General features: G+C 37.1%; 1 protein-coding gene across 3 annotated transcripts in view; it reads right to left on the reverse strand.

Moving 5' to 3' along the window:
* The window catches only part of VPS41 (VPS41 subunit of HOPS complex), a 208,942-nt gene that overhangs the window by 52,967 nt on the left and 137,164 nt on the right, over positions 1-18,811 (reverse strand). For all 3 annotated transcript variants that reach the window (XM_054564168.1, XM_054564169.1, XM_054564170.1), the window contains 6 exons: positions 13,314-13,411; positions 9,883-10,012; positions 8,286-8,401; positions 6,932-6,988; positions 3,702-3,763; positions 2,253-2,334 (listed from right to left, as the gene is read on the reverse strand). In XM_054564168.1, the coding sequence (XP_054420143.1) occupies positions 2,253-2,334; positions 3,702-3,763; positions 6,932-6,988; positions 8,286-8,401; positions 9,883-10,012; positions 13,314-13,411 (545 nt within the window). The remainder of the gene's footprint in view (positions 1-2,252; positions 2,335-3,701; positions 3,764-6,931; positions 6,989-8,285; positions 8,402-9,882; positions 10,013-13,313; positions 13,412-18,811) is intronic.

Genomic DNA, 18,811 nt, shown 5'->3' on the forward strand with positions numbered 1-18,811 from the left:
GGGAACTGAACCCGCAGCCTTTTGGTGTTCGGGATAATACTCCAACCGAGTAACCTGGCAAGGGCTATAATATTTTTTAAAAATATCTATGAGAGATATGTGTGTATGAATGAGTTAATACAAAATTACCTAGGTTAACCTGCATCTTTCTGTTTTTCCTGATGAATTAATGAAAATCTAAATAAGAAGGAGAATGCCACAGAGATGATAAAAGTCAACTTCTTAAGTAATCAAGCAGTATAGGCCATCTATTCAATTTTCTTTCCTTCAACTGGACTATAGCAACCTCTTAAAACTCACAATCATCTTTTGAAATTAGGGGCAAATATATATTGTGTTCTTCAACTATTTCAGAGCTGTGTCAAATTTCCAAATACTGTTAAATGACTCAGCAGTGCACTATGCACCAAAATCACCATTCCAAGGAGCTCACAGCCCCAAAGGAAATGTCGACAGACATCTAAATAGTCCATTGCAATATTACATGGGAAGTGAAGTAAGAGGGATTAACAAGGAGCTGTAGCAAATCTTGCACACTGAAGCAGATTTGCCACTGAAAAGATCACAGAAGCCGAGGTCTATTTATGCAAAGAAAGGAAAAAAGGGCACCCTGGCATGGGGACCAACATGAGCAAAGGGATGGAGCCATGAATGCACACTCTGATTCAGGGAGGTCACAAATGTGGAACAGGGACCCTGAAGGGAGATGGGGCTGGAATGACAATGAAGCGCGGTCAGGAAAGGAATTCAGATTTTATCCTATGGGCAGGAGGGAAACAACGGATATTAGGTAAGGGAGAAGACATTTATTTTTTAAACAGCTAACTGTTGGTCAGGTTTGCCTACAGATCTATCAAGAGTTAAGGCAGCGGTACCAGAAGGGAAGAGGAGAGACTGAATTGATACTGACAAAACTGACAAGAAGTGGAGATTAAATAGAATAAGGTGAGTCAGACATTCTCATCAAAGCAGTGGCTTTGAGCTATTAAGCATGGAGGAATGGGTATAACATGATGTCATAAACACAGATTAAAAGGAGAAGAACCGAATTTGGGAAGGAAAAGGATTCAGATTAATTTGAGTGATCCTTATTAGCATTATAGACAAGAAGAAATGGCCATCACACACTTTCAGTGTAGATAAAGAATTCAAAAGAGAAGTCTGGGTTACGGAGACATCTGAGTAAACATGGCCCCAGGGCCTGATAACACCCTCCAGGAGCAGCCCAACAAACACGAAGAGAAGTGTCCTTGGTGTTTCCCAGGAAAGAAAAACATTTATGGCTCTGAGGAGCTGAGTAAGTGGGAATTTTTAGAAGGGTACTCATAATGCTAAGAGAACAGTGAAAAGACCCACTCATACAAAAAAGTTTTTAAAAACTGTTAAACAAATACTGGAGTACTTTATTGATTTGGATATTATGCATCAAGTTGAAAGATAAAAAAAATGAAGTATTAAAATTATTTGTTAGAGCTACATGGTCAAATTTTTCCATCTATTTTTCAGTAAGTAACATATCATTTCAAAAAGCATTAATCTTAAGTAATTTTGAAAAAAAAACCCAAAAACAATCCTCATGCCTTATAACCTCCTTGCAGGAGACTATAGCTGTTTTCCACATTCCTTAAAAAGAACATGAAAACTTCATTTGAACATAGAACTGGAAGGAGACAAGAAAGTGAGCACAAATATATGTAATATATATGTATATATTTTATACATTTAAAATATAAACCAGGTTTATATTTTGAAACTAACTTCTAAAAATTTGATTTTTCTTCCTAGCTGAGATAATTCACTTCCTAATAAAGAACTGACTATTGTGTTAACTTTATTTCTATATCAATAAAGACTTACCTCGTTTTATTGTGCTTTACTTTATAGCCCTTCATAGATATTGAGGGGTTTGTTTTGTTTTTCTTTTTGGTAGCAACCCTGTATGGAGCAAATATACCTTTTTTTTCCAACAACTCAGATGATGGTTAGCATTTCTTAGCAATAAAGTATTTTTTAATTAAGGTATGTGTACCGTTTTTTTTAGACGTAATGCTATTGCACATTTAATAGACTACAGTATAGTGTAAACAACTTTTATATGCACTGGGAAACAAATTCACGTGACTTGCTTTAGTGAGATACCAGCCTTTGCTTTATTGCGCTGGTCTGAAACCTAACCCACAATATCTCTGAGCCATGCTTATATTAATATAGTACATAAAAAAATTAAGAGTTAAAAATAAAGGAATGCTTACCTTAAGCTGTCCAATTTCTTTAAATTTATAAACTTCATATTCCCATAGTGCTGCATTTTTCCCAAGAATTCTCTGGCATTTTCTGGCAGCCAAAACATTCCAGAGAGAAAGAAAGTTTTAAGTAAAATAATAAACAGAGACAGAATAAGTATACATTCCCCCTAGTGTTTTAGATAAATCTCTCATCTCAGAGTTTTGATGTTTCTGTCTTAAATACCACTGAATATAAAGGTATTACTGGTACTCACTTGATTGTATATGGAAGGTTGATGAAAATCAATTAAAATTAATACAAAAATACTTATAAAGATGCACAGTTTTCAGAAGACTACGATTAGGAGTCTTCCCCATGACTGTCCTGTGATGAGTTGCCTATTTATCTGTATGAGCACTGCTGACTTGGGGACTTTTCTTGACTTAAAGAAATGTCATCAAACCCAAAAGTACCAAATTTAGCCAATTCTTGAATGGCTTTAAATAATGGACTACAAAATCAGACTTAATAAAATTAGAATCCTATCATAGTATGTAACCTGAAGAAGTGTTCACATATGAATAAAACCTTATTTAATTTGCACATCAAAGAAACATATTTCCCTAAATCTCAGGGGACAAAAAGTAGGCCTGACATCTGTCTTCCTGGTCTGCCATGTACATGTAGCCCTGGCAGAGGGCACTGCACAGCTGCAGGGAAGCCACTCACATGACCACATGTATGTTTTTGGCTCACCATAGACTCCTACAAACCTGGAGCCTGGGGTCTGATCACTTCCATTCAACGTCCACCCTCTTGTTGAGAGACAGTTCTGCTTGAATTGTGAGCAGAGGCAATGACTATCTTTCTTCTAGACTACCTTCCCAAGGATGCTTTAGAGTGAAGAGCCCTGAAAGTTAAGGACTCAAAAATGCTTCCCTCCAGAGCAAAGGGCAGGTTTGTTTTCTGTCCAGTACAGTAAAAGTTAACATCTTCCTCTGCAGCAAAGGGAAGGCCAGCTTAAAAGAATCAGATATCCTAAGTTCAGGGTCCCTCTCCTACAGCACAGCCCGCTGCCTGTGTAGGGTCACCAGATTCTCGTGTTGTGCTGTGAGCACTGGCGCTGTGGGATCTGGCACAAGTGCTGGTACTCTGGCTAATACTACTGCTGAGGCACACCTAAAACTGTGACAGGCTAACTTGTCAGCTTACAGAAAGGATAAAATCTCAGACTCTTCATGGTTTTTTGATACCTTTCTCATTAAGTAGTGAGAAAAATATTCTTGTTTGGTGAAAATGAGATAGTCAATAGGTATATAATAAATATTAAGCCAGTCTGTGGGTTAACCATTAATAGCCAAAAGTTACCCATTAGAAAGGTTTTTAAAAATGTCTGTCAGTTGCAGAGAAGGGCTTATGTCAACTGTTACCAGTGATCAATTCCATTTATATTAGCAAGTTAATATCATTATTACCGTGCTGCTATGTCATACTCTCCTTTTTCCACCAGGTGGTTTATATATGCCAAGCCAATGTCCTAGAGAAAATTAAATAAAGGAATTTCATAATTAACTGGAACAACAGAGAAGCTGAGTCTCAGTGTCTGAGGAGGTCATGGTTTTAGGATCCTATGAGCACTAGTAATTGGAACATATTCATACAACTTAGTTTGCTTTATATAATTATGCTCTTTTTTCTTCAACATATTTTTGTAATTATGCTTATTTCTGTCCTAATCATATTGAAATACATTTGCATTTACACAATTTACAAATTCACAATTTAAAAAAAGTTACTATTTTAAAGCCTTCTAATCTGCCCCCTTCAGAGAGATTTTCTACAAAAGAAATCTCCACTTATTAGAAACATGATCCAATGATTTCATGCTGTCGAGGATACAAAGTTGTTTTCTTGTGCTTTCATCTGTAAAATGTGAGCTATCTGTCTTCTCTATATCAACTCCAAAGAAATGTAGTAAGAAAAACAAAATGACAGAAAATCATATTAAAGGGAAATTTTAAATATTAAAGTGAAATGAGCTCAGAAAAATATGTAATTCAAACCCATGAGTTAACAGTTGAGGAAACTGGGCCTCAAAGCAGAACTTGACCAGTTCGGAGTATTCACGTTCATTCACCTTGGTTCTGGAGGATTTGGCATGGCCTGTGGCAGCGGAGGTATGGGAGCTCTTGCTTGACCTCCTCATGACCCTTGTTATGAAATATTACGTTCACCTAAAAGTATTTTCATGAGAAGCTCACCTCCTCAGCATATATTAAAAAACCTGGATATTAAGTTCTACTTTATGTACAAAGAAGTTTATGTGGAATTTCTCCCTGGATGACAAACTCAGCAGGAGCTCATTTCTCTCTCTGCCTGCCTGGTTATGAAATTACACTGTTCCAGGAGGAAAAAAATATGTGCATAACCAATGCATAGGACATGCCCATTCCAAGAATGAAGGAAAATACCCGTGGTTCTTAGTTTATTATATTTTCACATTATTGACTACAGTGTAGGAAATCATATTTCAAATCTATAGGAACTACAGAGTGAAGAAAGGATGCCTAAATGTATTTCTCTGAAAACAGACCACATATCACAATACCAATGGAGCGTCTTTCTGCCCAGGTTTGGAGAAGAGAATGTTTCCTTTGCAGAGCCAATTTCTGCAACCCTTCTCCTCATGCCATGCCCCTTCCTCATGTGGAGTTTATTCTGCCACTCATCATCTTTCTCTGTACACCTTGAACTTTAATCCAATTTTATATCTTTTTCCTTAACATAAATATGTTAAGTATCTGTCTTACACAAAATACCCACCATCACCACCAACATTCCCATGTCACATTCTCCAACCACAGTCCTCATTCTTTTCCATTTCATAATTAAATAGTCTACATTCAACTCTATGTCATCATCGCCTATTCATCTTTCACTTCCTAACATGTTGAGGATACATAAAATTCACTAGTCACTTTCATAACTACCAAACCAAATGTACCACTGACTAGCTGAACTTGCCTTACTTTTAACCCACTAACTTCAACCATTTAAGCATTTATCTCTTTACCCTGAAATTCTCTCCTTCAGCTGTCATGATACAACCTTCTTTGACTGTGACAAATTACAGTCCTCTGCACTCTGATGTGAGCCACTTGCCCTGTGTGGATTGGCCCAAACACATACATTCTACTGTCACTTGTTTGCTGATGAATCTCCCAAATCTATTTCTGAGTCCAGAAATCTAGGGTGTTCCATAAGTGGCAAAAACTCAATGTGTCTAAACCAGAATTCATCTCCCCCTCCTGCCACAGAACTGACCATACTACTCCCTGCACAGTCCTCCCTTCCCTTCCCCTCCCCTCATCTCTCTTCTCTTTTTTTTCTCTTTTTCCTCCTCCTTCCCCCCCGCCGTCCCCCCCCCCGCCCCCCATCTTTCTCAGTGAATGACAACACCATCTACCACAGGCCCAAGCCCAAAGCCTAGGAGTCGGCCTATGTTATTCACTCTCACTTCCCTGTGCACACACTGCCGGTCACCAAATCCCAAAAGTCTAGTAGACTGTGTCTTCCATTTATCTTCACCACTCCATTCCTATCAACTTTGCAGTTCTCATCACTTCCACCTCCACACCAAGAAGGGAATTATACCTCATTGATTCATTTCCATCTCAGCTGGCCTCCCTCTGGCCCCCATCTCCAGCAGAGATTCTTTCTAACAAGCAAATGTGATGTAACACTGAAAGCTTAAACTGTCTCTGGAGGTTGCAAAATAGAGCCAAGCCCCTAATTACACATGGCCCTTCATGATCGGACTCTTCATATGTAAAAACTCCCCAACGGCTCCACATAACCAAGCAGGCCAAGCAGTTTCACTTCTCTGCACATATACTATTCTATTGGCTGGAACACATTCTGCTCCATTTCTAGATAATTTCTGCTTATTCTCCACAATTTTTAATGAAAAAAAGAGATGGTCTGGTTCTTTCTCTGTTTAGTTACTGAATTGTTTTGCTTGTACATTTTGGGGAATTAGGCTTTTATGTGGAGTTTTACAGAGACGTTTAAAGTGGGGAAGTATAGATAGAAGGAATTTGTGCTGAAAACCAAGCAGCTCTGACAGACTGTTTTCAGCTTTCATCTATACGTAAGAGTCCTAGACTAGATGTTGTCTGAGGACCCTTTTACACTCAGAGGATTTCTTTTCTGCTTTCTTTCTGCACATTCACTGTCAGTTAGCAAATAAATAGGCTTTCAGTCACTCTATTTTTCCAGAGTCAAAATGTAATAAAAATGTATTTGATGTCCTAGATTAGTCTCCATAACAAAATCAATTGAGTCTGTTATGGAGACACTGAAGCAATCTACTTTTACGAAACCACTCTTGATATTTTGCGATAATGTGATTTTACCTATGACTTAAAGAAACTTCCCCACACATAACTGGGAAGCTTTGTATTTAAAGTGTATTTCACAAATCCAGTTTCCAAATTACCTAAAACTATCTCCTAGCAGATGTTCAAGTCTCTTGTTTACAAGCAAAAGTGATTCAATAAAATGAAATACTTTGACCTTACAGGTTGGAGAATTAGTTTGAAACAAATTCTCAAAAGGGAGAAAGAAATCAGTTTTTTTCATTCAGTCTCATTATAATCTATTGAAAGGTAAAGTTATATTTCAAATAATAAAATTATATACTTACCAGAATCTTATGTCTTTTAATGTTCTTTTGGCTAATTTCAGCTGCCATCAAAGCTTCCTATATTTACACAAGCATGATAAAAGAAGTAGAAAAGGAGACAGAGAAATGGGAGAGAGTGGGAAAGACACTGAGGTTATAAACACTGTATTTATTGTGCTTAAAGTTCAGGACTACATAAATAAAGCTGCACTTTCCTGTGGTTTTTGCATCAAGCACAGGAATTTCTAATGTTATGGTTGAATGCACCTTACTGCATTCAAACTCAAATGAAATCAGTCAACCATAATAAAGACTTCTCTTATTTCAATTCATTTCCACATTAGGATACTAGAATCACTTTTCAGACAGAAATCAAAATAAATCAAAATCTTCCAGTTTCAAACAACAACAACAAAAATTCACCTGTCATCATAAATCTGTATGACATATGTTGACAACGGGGTACTTTTCCTTTATGAAACATAAAAAGTAAACTATGTACATATGTTTAGGTATATCTACAAATAAGATTTTGAAAAACTCTGATTTGATTTTTATTCTGGAAAGTTTACGATTATTACTTCAACGCAGACGTTTAAAACATAGAATTATCTCTTCAAGAAACTACTGGAGCTAAAGCAATATGGTATGAACTTAGTGTCAATACTTAGACTCTAAATAGTTCATAAATTAAAAACATTTCTCCCCAAATCATTTCAGGTGGTTACAAACATGGCAACGTGTAAATGGACTATTTTTTGTTGTTTGTTTTTAAATGATTAATACAAAAGCCCACCCACAGAGTTTCTATAACTAAACCAACGCAATAATGTCTTTCTGGCTATTAAAGTTAAAAAAAAAAAAGGTTTTTTTTTTTAAGAAAAACATGGTAAGACATTGACTACTAAAATTAGTCTGAACCAAGACTCCATGAAGTGGACAACATCATTCCATCTGAACAGGTAGTTCAAACTATCCTAAGTGAACACTAATTTAATAGCTTTCCTTTTACATATAAAATAAACATCAAAGGAATGATTTAATGAAAATATCCCAAATAGACCATTTTGAAATACTAGCTCTATTTTGTTTTCCTTGAAAATGCACAAAATAAATACTTCAATACGCTGGATCTAACCCACTGCCCTCCTCTGCTAACAACTCCTCTTCTATTCAACAGTGAAGCCAGTTAATCTTTATATGATCTTTTTACTCCCGAATTTCTAAAAAGAATATTGGAAAGTTATTAGCTTCCAACATATTTTTAGCTTAGAGCATTCTAATTCACCTACATGAAGCATTTATCCCCAAAACCTTTTATCCTCTCTACGATACAGACATATCAATACTTTCAAGAAAGTAAAACCAAAACTACTTCATATTTCTTCTTTTCGAGGAGCCAGTCAATGTGGTCATCTTGGTCTCGTTCCTTGGCTACTACAACATCTCTTGGGCTCACGATGTAAAAGAGTGATTCCCCTTCAGAGTACTCTATAGTTGAGACAAGAGAAGAACATCTCAGGTTACTCAAGAGAAGAAACGTTGGCAGTGGTTTCAGGGGACTTGTTTAGACAACCCAACATATTAAGAGTGAACAGAAAACTTACATGTTTGGAATAACTGTGTTTAGCTTTGTTTGAAGGTAGATGAAGGACATGGTAGAGAATGACAGAATATACTCCAGTGCTTTAAAAAGTATTTAACTGTAAAATTATTTGGAAGAAAAAAGAGGAGGAAAAAGAAAGGGAGGGAGGGAGGAAAGAAGGGAATACCAAAAATTTTTTTAAAAATAAGGTGGGTTTAAAATTCTGTGTTTAATAAATTAACATTCTGTCCCCAGATGAAAGATAGGTATATGAAATTCTCCATGTCTACCACATATTAGAATTCATGCACTATATATAAACTTTATTTATGGCCATTTACAACATTGTTCTATTTTTACAGAACAATCATACCCCACAATCTGCGATAAATGTTGCCTCCTCATCAAGGTCAAGGCCATCTAAAGCATAAATGACAGACGCCCCAAGCCCTGGGGATATAATCTGTCATTTCAGCATGTTGTGCACAATGCCAATTGTGAGGGTCTCCTGCAGAATTCAATTATAAAACCTGTTCTGAAGGGTGTCTAGGTGTGCAGCAGAGTTTGCTCTGAGCAAAATACCTAGATTGGACATTTTCAGTTGTGAATCATGTGTGCTTTTTGCCAAGTCCAGAATATAGTATTCTCACATTTCTCAGCTGATTAGGTGCTTCATATAAGAACGTTTAAACATGTATAGAACCTTTCTTCATTTCTTTTGGGTAAAAAGAGAACTGAAAATATCGGCAAAAAAAAAAAGTCAATTGTTTTTAAAAGAAAGAATTTCGAAAAAGCTCAAACTGCTCTATTTTCATCAATGTGTTTTTCAATGAAGTGATAACACCCAAACACAGGTGCCCCTGGTATGACTAACAGGAATGGCTTTCCCTTTATTTCTGAGCAGTGATTCAGTAGATTCATCCATGCGCAAAACAAATATTCAGTGAATGTCTAGTATGTGCCAAGCACTCCTCTAGGCTTTGGGCATTTGGTCAGTAATAGAAAGATAACTTCTCTATCATCCCACAGCATATTAGTCTAGGGACATGAAGTTGGGAGAGATTAGAACCATGCTGCTTGACATCAATGTAAGTTAGGCGTCACATTAGTTAAGACAATAGACCAAGTATAAAAACAAAGACCACCGAGCCTATCCACCTCGGTCCTGGCCCCATCTTTTCCCCTCCCTTCTGCTGTTGGAACTCAAGCAAGTTCTACAGTATCTCTCAGCCTCAATGCCCACATTCGCAACCTAAGAGGCCTGACAGGATATTCTCTAAGATCCTTTCAGTACCTCAATTTAAATTCCTATTTGTGCTACTTGAGTGGAAGGGGGAAAAATATAAATGTAAGAAATAACGTAAGTTAGATCCTCGATCTCTCTCACCTAAGTGATAATCTCTACATTCATTTTCCTGAAAGCCTCTCACTGTCAGAGCATCAGAAGAGATCTCTTCACAAGTCTCGGAAAGTGGCTGAATAATATCCAACCTGGGTCTGGCACAGTATTCTCTTTCCTAGGGCAAAAAAGAGAAGGAAAAGGCTCATTTTAATTACATTTCTATAAATTACACAAAATAAGTTTAGTTAGACATAATTAAATGCCTTCGTTTTATAATTTCAGCAGATGTAAGCCCTTCTAAACACCACAGACAACAGGTACTACTGTGTCTTGCCCGCAGCCCCCTACTGCAGCCCATTCAACTCCACAGCTACCACAGCCTTAGATAACTTGTTATACCTCCTCCTCACAAATGTGAGAAAAGTAAAAACAATATTACAACTGACTCCATTATCCACACCACTGCTAAAAAGCCAGATATTAAGAGTTATGTCTAAAGAAGAACTTGCTAAGATGATGGAAATGTTCTCTCTCTGCACAGCTTAATGTGATAGATATGAGACATAAGTACCTACTGAACACCTAGAAATGTGACTATGGCGACTGAGAAAATGAGTTTTAAATTCTATTTCATTTTAATTTAAATTTAGTTTTAAATTAATTTAAATTAAACATATGATTAGTGACTACACTTTTGGATAGTGTAGTTCTAGATCAAGATAGAAGGGGAAAAGATGATTTACTGAGGGCCTCTGACAGCTCCACTAACCTAATGTGATTATACAATGATTATTCTCATGGAGTTCTTAAATTACCCCTTCATTAAGTTTTATTGTTCCTAGTTTTACAGATGAAGGAACTGAGGATCAAAAAGTTTACTATGGTCAAAGTTACATAAGTAAATGGTGAAACTAGGATGTGTGGGAAAACTGGGACTTATAGTAAACCTTGGATTCCAAATCAAGTTTGTTTTATTTTAAAGCTCATGCTTTTTGGGCATTCAGCACCCAGCCATAAAATATTCACTTCACTGTTTTCCAAAGCAACAGGACTGAAGCAGTGAGACACTGGTCCCGACAACACAGATGAGTGAAACAGAGTGAAAGAAGTCCAGAGCTACCCCCAACTCTCAAGTTCCCTAGGTAAACAGTAAGCCCCAAACATTGATTTGATCAATTTTGTTAGGTTAACTGAGGAGCAATTACATTAGCTTCACACTTCATACATTGAAAACATCCAAAAATAAAAGTAGCAACTATGAAAGATCGATTAGTAGAGAAAAGAAAAAGAGTAAATACAGAGCCTAATTTTCAGAACTATGGAGAAATAGAACTACCTCAATTTTGAAAAGAAAAATGAAGGAAAAATAGAAAGATCTGACTACTTAAAAAATTAACTGCTATAACAGAGACAAAAATAAAAAAGAAAAAATATTGAACTAAATAATATTAAAAGAAAACTGCTTTGCTGGACCACATGAAGAGCCCCTTTATATGTGTAAGAAAACCATCAACAATGTGGTTCATCTCATTGTTTGACAACCTTTGTTCACTGGCCAAACAAGCCCTGCTTATCTGTGAATTCCTAGGAGCAGGAATTTGACCTTGTTGATGTCTGATTCCCAATGCTTAGCACAATTCTTAACACACATGTGCTTTATTAATGAAGGAAAAAAAAACACAACAGCAGGGGAACAGCTTAACACATTAGGCTATATCAACCAGATGAAATAGTACACAACCACCATTAAGTGATAATGATGGGAGACTACACAGTCATAGGGAGAGAATGGAATAAGGCTCCAAAAAATACAGCAATGCAGGATAGTGCGTAACTATGACTGCAACTGTGTGGGAAAATGCACACATGTAGAAGGTATAACTGGAAAGATATGTTGGGAGATACTATTATGAGTCACATAAAAACAAATTTTAATGTTGCAGTTAAGCTATCTTTTTGACATGGAACAAAAAGGTGGGGGGTGTGGTTGGCTTTTGTCTTAATTTCATCAGTTTATTCTGTGTTTAAAGATTTAAGGTGTACTTTGGTGTTACGTGAAATGAATATAATGACACACATTTTTAATTCATCTGCACAACACTCACTTCGTTCTCTGAAAAAGTTTCATTTTCTAATTTGCTCTATGAGGTTGGCCTTTCTTGGTTTTTACTTCTTTCCTAGACCCTCTTTTATTAACAAAGGTTTCCTCTCTCTCTTTTTTTTTTTTTGTCAATTGTTTATTAGACTTTCCCTTTTTCATTTCACTGCTTCTTTTCTTATGTCCTTCAATCACATTCTCAATTCTCCCCACATTCCTCATCAAAAAGTACCATATTGACTCCCTCAGGAGCCACCGCTTTTCTTTATTTTCAAAAATAATTAATAAACTGATGTCCTGCAACAGAGCTAGAAGCCAGCCCTATTGATTTTAGCAGGTTTGAGTGTTCACTTAATTCTATAGCACCCCATTGCCTAGCAACATGGGTACCCAGAGCTTCAGGTTACTATAGTGATGCTGTCCTGATGGAAGTGCTAGCTCAGAGAAATGCTTAAGAGCAGCTACCACTTCAAAACTGGGGCTCCCAGGGTTTTTCTCTCTATTTTATTCCTTGGCATTTGAAAAAGGGGGTAAAAAAGGAGAGGATACAGAAAAGGAGGGTCTACTTACTGTAAAGGGATAGACAATCAATTGCAATTTCTTTTATATACAGGATGAAAAGAAAATCCTTTACAATAAACTCTCCTTGTTTATGCCTTGAAGCTACCTGATCTCCTTCCTGAGAGGACCCCTGGACTCAAGACAATAAATACTCACTGTGAATGGGGCTGACCTAGGTTTCAAACGGAGGCTGAGTGTACATGTCCCTCCGCTGGACCATCTATATACAGGCATCATTCCAAAGCCATGTATAACAAAATTTAGATTTCCTATGGTTTCTTATTAGCCATATACTTCATACCATCATTTGCATTGATAACTGAGAGTTAACAACAATTTATGGTATTTAAAAGCAAGAATTATGCTTCTCAGAATCACTGAGCCACTGGGAAGTAAACGAATATGTCTGGACCACAGGAAATAACCAACTGCCCTTTCCATAATTCCCTCTGACCACAGGGGCCACGCTGTTGCAGCAGGTCAACTTCATTGCTGTCATTTCTGGTAATGCACAAGTGTCAGCTTAGTTTCTCTGCCATTCAGCAAGAGGAATCCTTCATTCCTTTCTATTAAAATACCAAGAGAGACAGGAAAAAATGACTCCCCTATGCTCAGCAAAAGGAACAAAGGCAGGCAATGAGTGGAGCTTATGAAAGGTGAGTACGTTAGGTGTACAGGGTAATCTCTGCTGACCTTATTTCATACCTCAGGAGTTCTGCTCAGACCACGGCAGAGCCCTTTCATAGGCAACCTGATCTGGGTATAAGGCTGAAAATGAACCCACACTTCCCTTTATATTTGTGGTGAAATAAATTACCGTTTTTTCTGAAACCTCCTTTACGTAGGAAAGTACAACAAGCTGATCACAGAGAGGTGCAAGACCACTGATGTAGAATTCAGTTTCAAACTGTGACACTGCAAACAAAAGGGATATAAGATTCACCATTAACAAGAGCAAAGAGCAGCACACAAAGGAAAGGACACATCCACTCTGAATTTTGGATGGACCCATTTTAGAAATCTAAGGGACACAGATAAACATACCTTCTTGACAATAATCACTACCAGAAAAGGATATCTGGAAATCTACACTTGAAAATTTCTATTAAAAACAACTAGCAAAACTTACAATAAGAGCAGCATGAATGGTCAGATGGGACACAGTGACATAGTTAAATCCCGTGAAAACCCAATGTAAACTAATAAGAGTAATAATTTCTTAAAAATGTCCTAGTTTTTTTTTCATAATTAGGGAATTACAGTGATATAAAAGTAACAAAGAAGGTTATTTTATAAATGTCAAAGTTTTTACTTTTATTTACTATGAATATAGTATTTAACATTTAATAAGCATTTTACTTAAAGATTTAAAAGGGGAAATAGGTGCATAAATATAGATAACATTATGATAAAACTATCATTTCTTAAGTGAAATAAAGAGGAAACATTCCCCTCTACTTTTTATTTTTTAATTTTTATGTTTTACACTTGTTCTGTTATTTCTGCCCCCCAGCCCGCCCCTATTTCCACAACCTCCACCCCGTTCCATATCCATGGATCCTTCATACATGTTCCTTGACTAATCCCTTCATCTTCTTTCAAATAGTACTCCCTTCCCCTCTTACCGCTGTCAGTCTATTCTGTTAATCTATGGCTCTGGTTCTATCTGGCTGATTAGTTTACTTTGTTCATTAGATTACTCTTATAAGTCAAGGCATATGCTATCTGTCCTTTACCCCCTGGCTTATTTCGTTTAGCATGTTAGTCCTGAGTTCCACCCATGCTGTCACAAAAAGTAGGACTCTTTTCTTTCTGTTGTGTAGTATTCTCTTGTGTAAATATATCACAGTTTTTTGATCCACTCATCTACTGATGGGCACTTACGTTTTTCAACTTTTGGCTATTGTAAATAGCACTGTTATAAACATAGGTATGCATAAGTTCTTTCGAATTGGTGATTCAGGATTCTTAGGGTGTAATTCCAGCAGTGGAGTTGCTGGGTCAAAAGGCAGTTCCATTCTTAGTCTTTTGAGGAAATTCCCTACTGCTTTCCACAGTGGCTGCACCAGTCTGCATTCCCAACAGTGCTCTTTTCTCTAACCTCGCCAGCACCTATTGTTTGTTCATTTATTAATAATAGCCATTTTGGCAGGTGTAAAGTGGTATCTCATTGTGCATCTCTCTCATGACGAGTGATGTCAAGCAATTTTTCATTTATCTATGGGTTATATATATATATGTCCTCTTTGGAGAAGTGTCTATTGAGGTTCTTTGACCATTTTTTAATTGTATTGTTTGTCTTCCTGGTATTGAATCATATGAGTTCTTTATATATTTTGGAGATTAAATCCCAGTCCAACATATCATGGCAAATATGCTCGCCCATATAGTTGGTTCCCTTTCCAATTTGATGATGATTTCTTTGGCCATGCAGAAGCTTTTTAATTTCACGTGGTTCCATTTTTTCATTTTTCCCTTTACTTCCTTTGCCCTAGGAGATATATTGGCAAAAATATTATTATGTGAGATATCTGAATTTTGACTGCCTGTTTTCTACTAGGATTTTTATGGTATCATGACTTATATTTAAGTCTTTTATCCATTTCGAATTTATTCTGGTGTATGGTGTGAGTTCGTGGTCTAGTTTCATTTTTTTCCACGTACCAGTCCAGTTCTCCGAACACAATTTACAAAAGAGGCTATCTTTACTCTCATTGTATGCTCATGCCCCCTTTATCAAATATTAATTGGCCATAGAAACGGGTTTACTTCTGGGCTCTCTATTCTGTTCCACAAATCTAGGTGCTTGTTCTCATGCCAGTACCAGGCTGTTTTGATTACAGTGCCCTTTGTATTATTTGATATCAGGTATTGTAATCACTCCTACTCTGTTCTTCTTTCTCAAGATTGCTGAGGCTACCTAGGGTCTCTTGGTTCCGTATACATTTTTGAAGTATTTGTTCTAGATCTGTGAAACACGTCATTGAAATCTTCACAGGGATTGTGCTGAATCTATAGATTGTTTTGGGTAGTACGGACATTTTAATGATATTAATTCTTCCAATCCATGAACACAGTATATGCTTCCATTTATTTGTATGTTCTTCAATTTCTTTCTTCAGTGTTCCATAGTTCTCCAAGTACAGGTCTTTTGCCTTGGTTAAATTTATTTCTATTTTTGTTGTTGCTATGGTAAATGGGTTTTTTTTTTTAAGTTTCCCTTTCTGATAGCTCATTGTTGGTGTACAAAAATGCCATCAATTTCTGAATACTGACTTTGTATTCCACTACTTTGTGAAATTCTCTTATTAGGTCAAATAGTTTTTTGGTGGAGCCTATAGGGTTTTCTATGTACACTATTATGTTGCCTGCATATTAAGACAGTTTAACTTCCTCCTTTCCAGTTTGGATGCCTTTTATTTCTTCTTCTTGTCTGACCATTGTGGCTAGGCCTTCCAATACTATGCTGAACAAGAGTGGTGAAAGTGGACACTCTTGTCTTGTTTCTCATCTTAAGAAAACCCCTTTAATTTTTGCCCATTGAGTATGATATTGGCAATAGGTTTTTGTATATTACCCTTATTATGTTTAGGTATGCTCCCTCTATTCCCACTTCACTGAATGTTTTCATCATAAGTGGGCGCTGGATTTTATCAAATGCTTTTTCAGCATCTAATGATATGATCATGTGATGTGATTTTTGTCCTTCCTTTGGTTTCTGTGATGTATTGCACTTATTGATATGCAAACACTGTCCCATCCTTGCATCCCTATCATAAATCCCACTTGATTATGGTATGTGATCTTTTTAATATATTGCTGGATCCAGTTTGCTACTATTTTGTTGAGGATTTTAGCATCTACGTTCATCAGAGATATTAGCCTGTAATTTTCTTTCTTTATCATGTCATTACCTGGTTTTAGAATTAGGATAATACTGGCCTTGTGAAACGAGTTTAGGAGTCTTCTCTCCTCTTGAATTTTTTGGAATAGTCTTAGAAGGATAGGTTTTAGTTCTTCAGCATAGGAGATCAAGACATAGGAGCACCTAGTCCCATAGGATTCCTACCACAGAAGGCCACCCCACAAAACAGGAAGTCACAGCAGATCAATATAATATGTAGAAAAAAAAAGTCACCTAAAATGGGGAGACAAAGAAACAACCCCCAATTGAAAGGAAAGAAGGAATTACAAGAGTGCTAAATGAAATTGAGGCAAGCAATTCATCCGACACAGAGTTCAAAATAATGGTTATAAGTATCATAAATGAACTCAGTGAGAAATTTAAGGAACCTACTGGGAACTATATCAGCATGAAAAAGGACATAGAAGTTGTGAATAAGAATCAGGAGGAAATGAAGAATAAAATATCTGAAATGAAGAATAAACTGGAAAGAATTAAAAGCAGGTTGTATAAAGCAGAGGACCAAATCAGTGTGCTGGAAAACAAAGTAGAAAAAACACACACAGTCAAAACAACAAAACAAAAAGAGACTCAAAAAGAATGAAGACAGTCTCAGGGAGCTATAGGACAACATAAACAAGAAGGAAAAGAAAAGGAGAAAGGGATAAATATCCTGTTTGAAAACATTATGACAGAAAACTTCCTTAACTTGGTGAGGAAAAAGTCACTCAAGTTCAGGATGAATGGAGGGCCCATGAACTTCCAAGATGAACCTAAACAGGACCATTCAAGACACATCATAATTGTAACAGCAAAATTTAAAGACAAAGAGAGAATCTCAAAGGCAGCAATGGAGAAACAGCCAGTAATATACAAGGGAGCTCCAAAAGGCTATCAGCTGATTTCTCTACAGAAACACTACAAGCAAGAAGGGAAGGCAAGTAATATTCCAAGTAATGAAAAGCAAAGACTTAAAACCAAGACTGCTTTATCCAGCAAAGCTCTCATTTAAAATGGAAGATGAAATAAAGAGCTTCTCAGACAAATGAAAACTAAAAGAGTACATCTCCATCAAACCAGTATTTCAAGAGATGCTAAAGGGATTGCTTTAAGAAGATAAAGAAAAAGAGACTTCAGGCCAAGATGGAAGCATAGGTAGATACACTTTGCTTCCTCGCACAACCAAAAGAATGACAACAACAAATTTAAAAATGAAATATAACCAGAACAGCCAGAAAACTGAACTGTATGGAAGACCATCCAGACCAGTAAGAGGGGAGGAGACGTGCAGCCGGGCAGAGAGAACATGCAGCAAGATGGCGTGTGGACGACCAGGCAGACAAGGCAGAGCTGGAAGACCTGGTAGTCCCACATCTGCATGCGGATAAACCAGGAGGAACAGTCAGTAAGAGAGACAGACCACACAATCCAGGGTTCTAGTGAGAGAAAAGAAAGCCTAAAAATCTTTGACTGTAAAAACCTGTTGGGGTTGCGGCAATGGGAGAAATTCCCAGCCTCACAGGAGAGTTCAGTGGAGAGACCCACAGGAGTCTAGAATGTACATAAACCCACCCACCTGGGAATCAGCACTAGAAGGGCCCAATTTGCTTGTGGGTAGCAGGGGAAGTGAATGAAAGCCAGCCAAAAGCCAAGCAAGTGGCATAGTTCCCTCTCAGACCTTCCCCCACATACGGTGCCACAATGCAGACACAGGGGTTGCCCCACTCTGGCAAATACCTAAGGCTCTGTCCCTCCCAACATAACAGATGCCCTGAGACAAAGAAATATGGCCCAAATGAAAGAACATATCAAAGCTCCAAAAATAGAACTAAGTGATGGATAGCCAACCTATCGGATGCACAGTTCAAAGCACTGGTAGTAAGGATGCTCACAGAAATTGTTGAGTAGGGACACAAAAGAGGAAGAAGTGAAGGCTATGCAAAGTGAAATAAAGAAAAATATACAGGGAACCAACAGTAAAGGGAAGGAAACCGGGACTCACATCAACAATTTGAAGCAGAAGGAAGAGATACACATTCGACCAAAACAGAATGAAGAAACAAGAATTCAAAAAAATGAGCTGAGGCTTAAGAATCTCTGGGACAACTTGAAACGTTCCAACATCCAAATCATAGGGGTGCCAGAAGGAGAAGAGGAAGAGCAAGAAATTGAACACTTATTTCAAAAAACCATGAACAAGAACTTCCCCAATCTGGCCAAGGAAATAAGACTTCCAGGAGATCCAGGAAACTCCGAGAGTCCCAAGGAAGTTGGACCCAAGGAAGCACACACCAAGGTACATCATAATTACATTACCCAAGATTAAAATAAGGAGAGAATCTTAAAAGCAGCAAGAAAAAAAAGGAGATGTTTACCTACAAAGGAGTTCCCATAAGACTGTAAGCTGATTT

The sequence above is a fragment of the Pteronotus mesoamericanus genome, unplaced genomic scaffold, assembly GCF_021234165.1.
Source record: "Pteronotus mesoamericanus isolate MK-2021 breed Mesoamerican mustached bat unplaced genomic scaffold, CSHL_Meso_final scaffold_85, whole genome shotgun sequence".
NCBI classification, from domain to species: domain Eukaryota; kingdom Metazoa; phylum Chordata; class Mammalia; order Chiroptera; family Mormoopidae; genus Pteronotus; species Pteronotus mesoamericanus.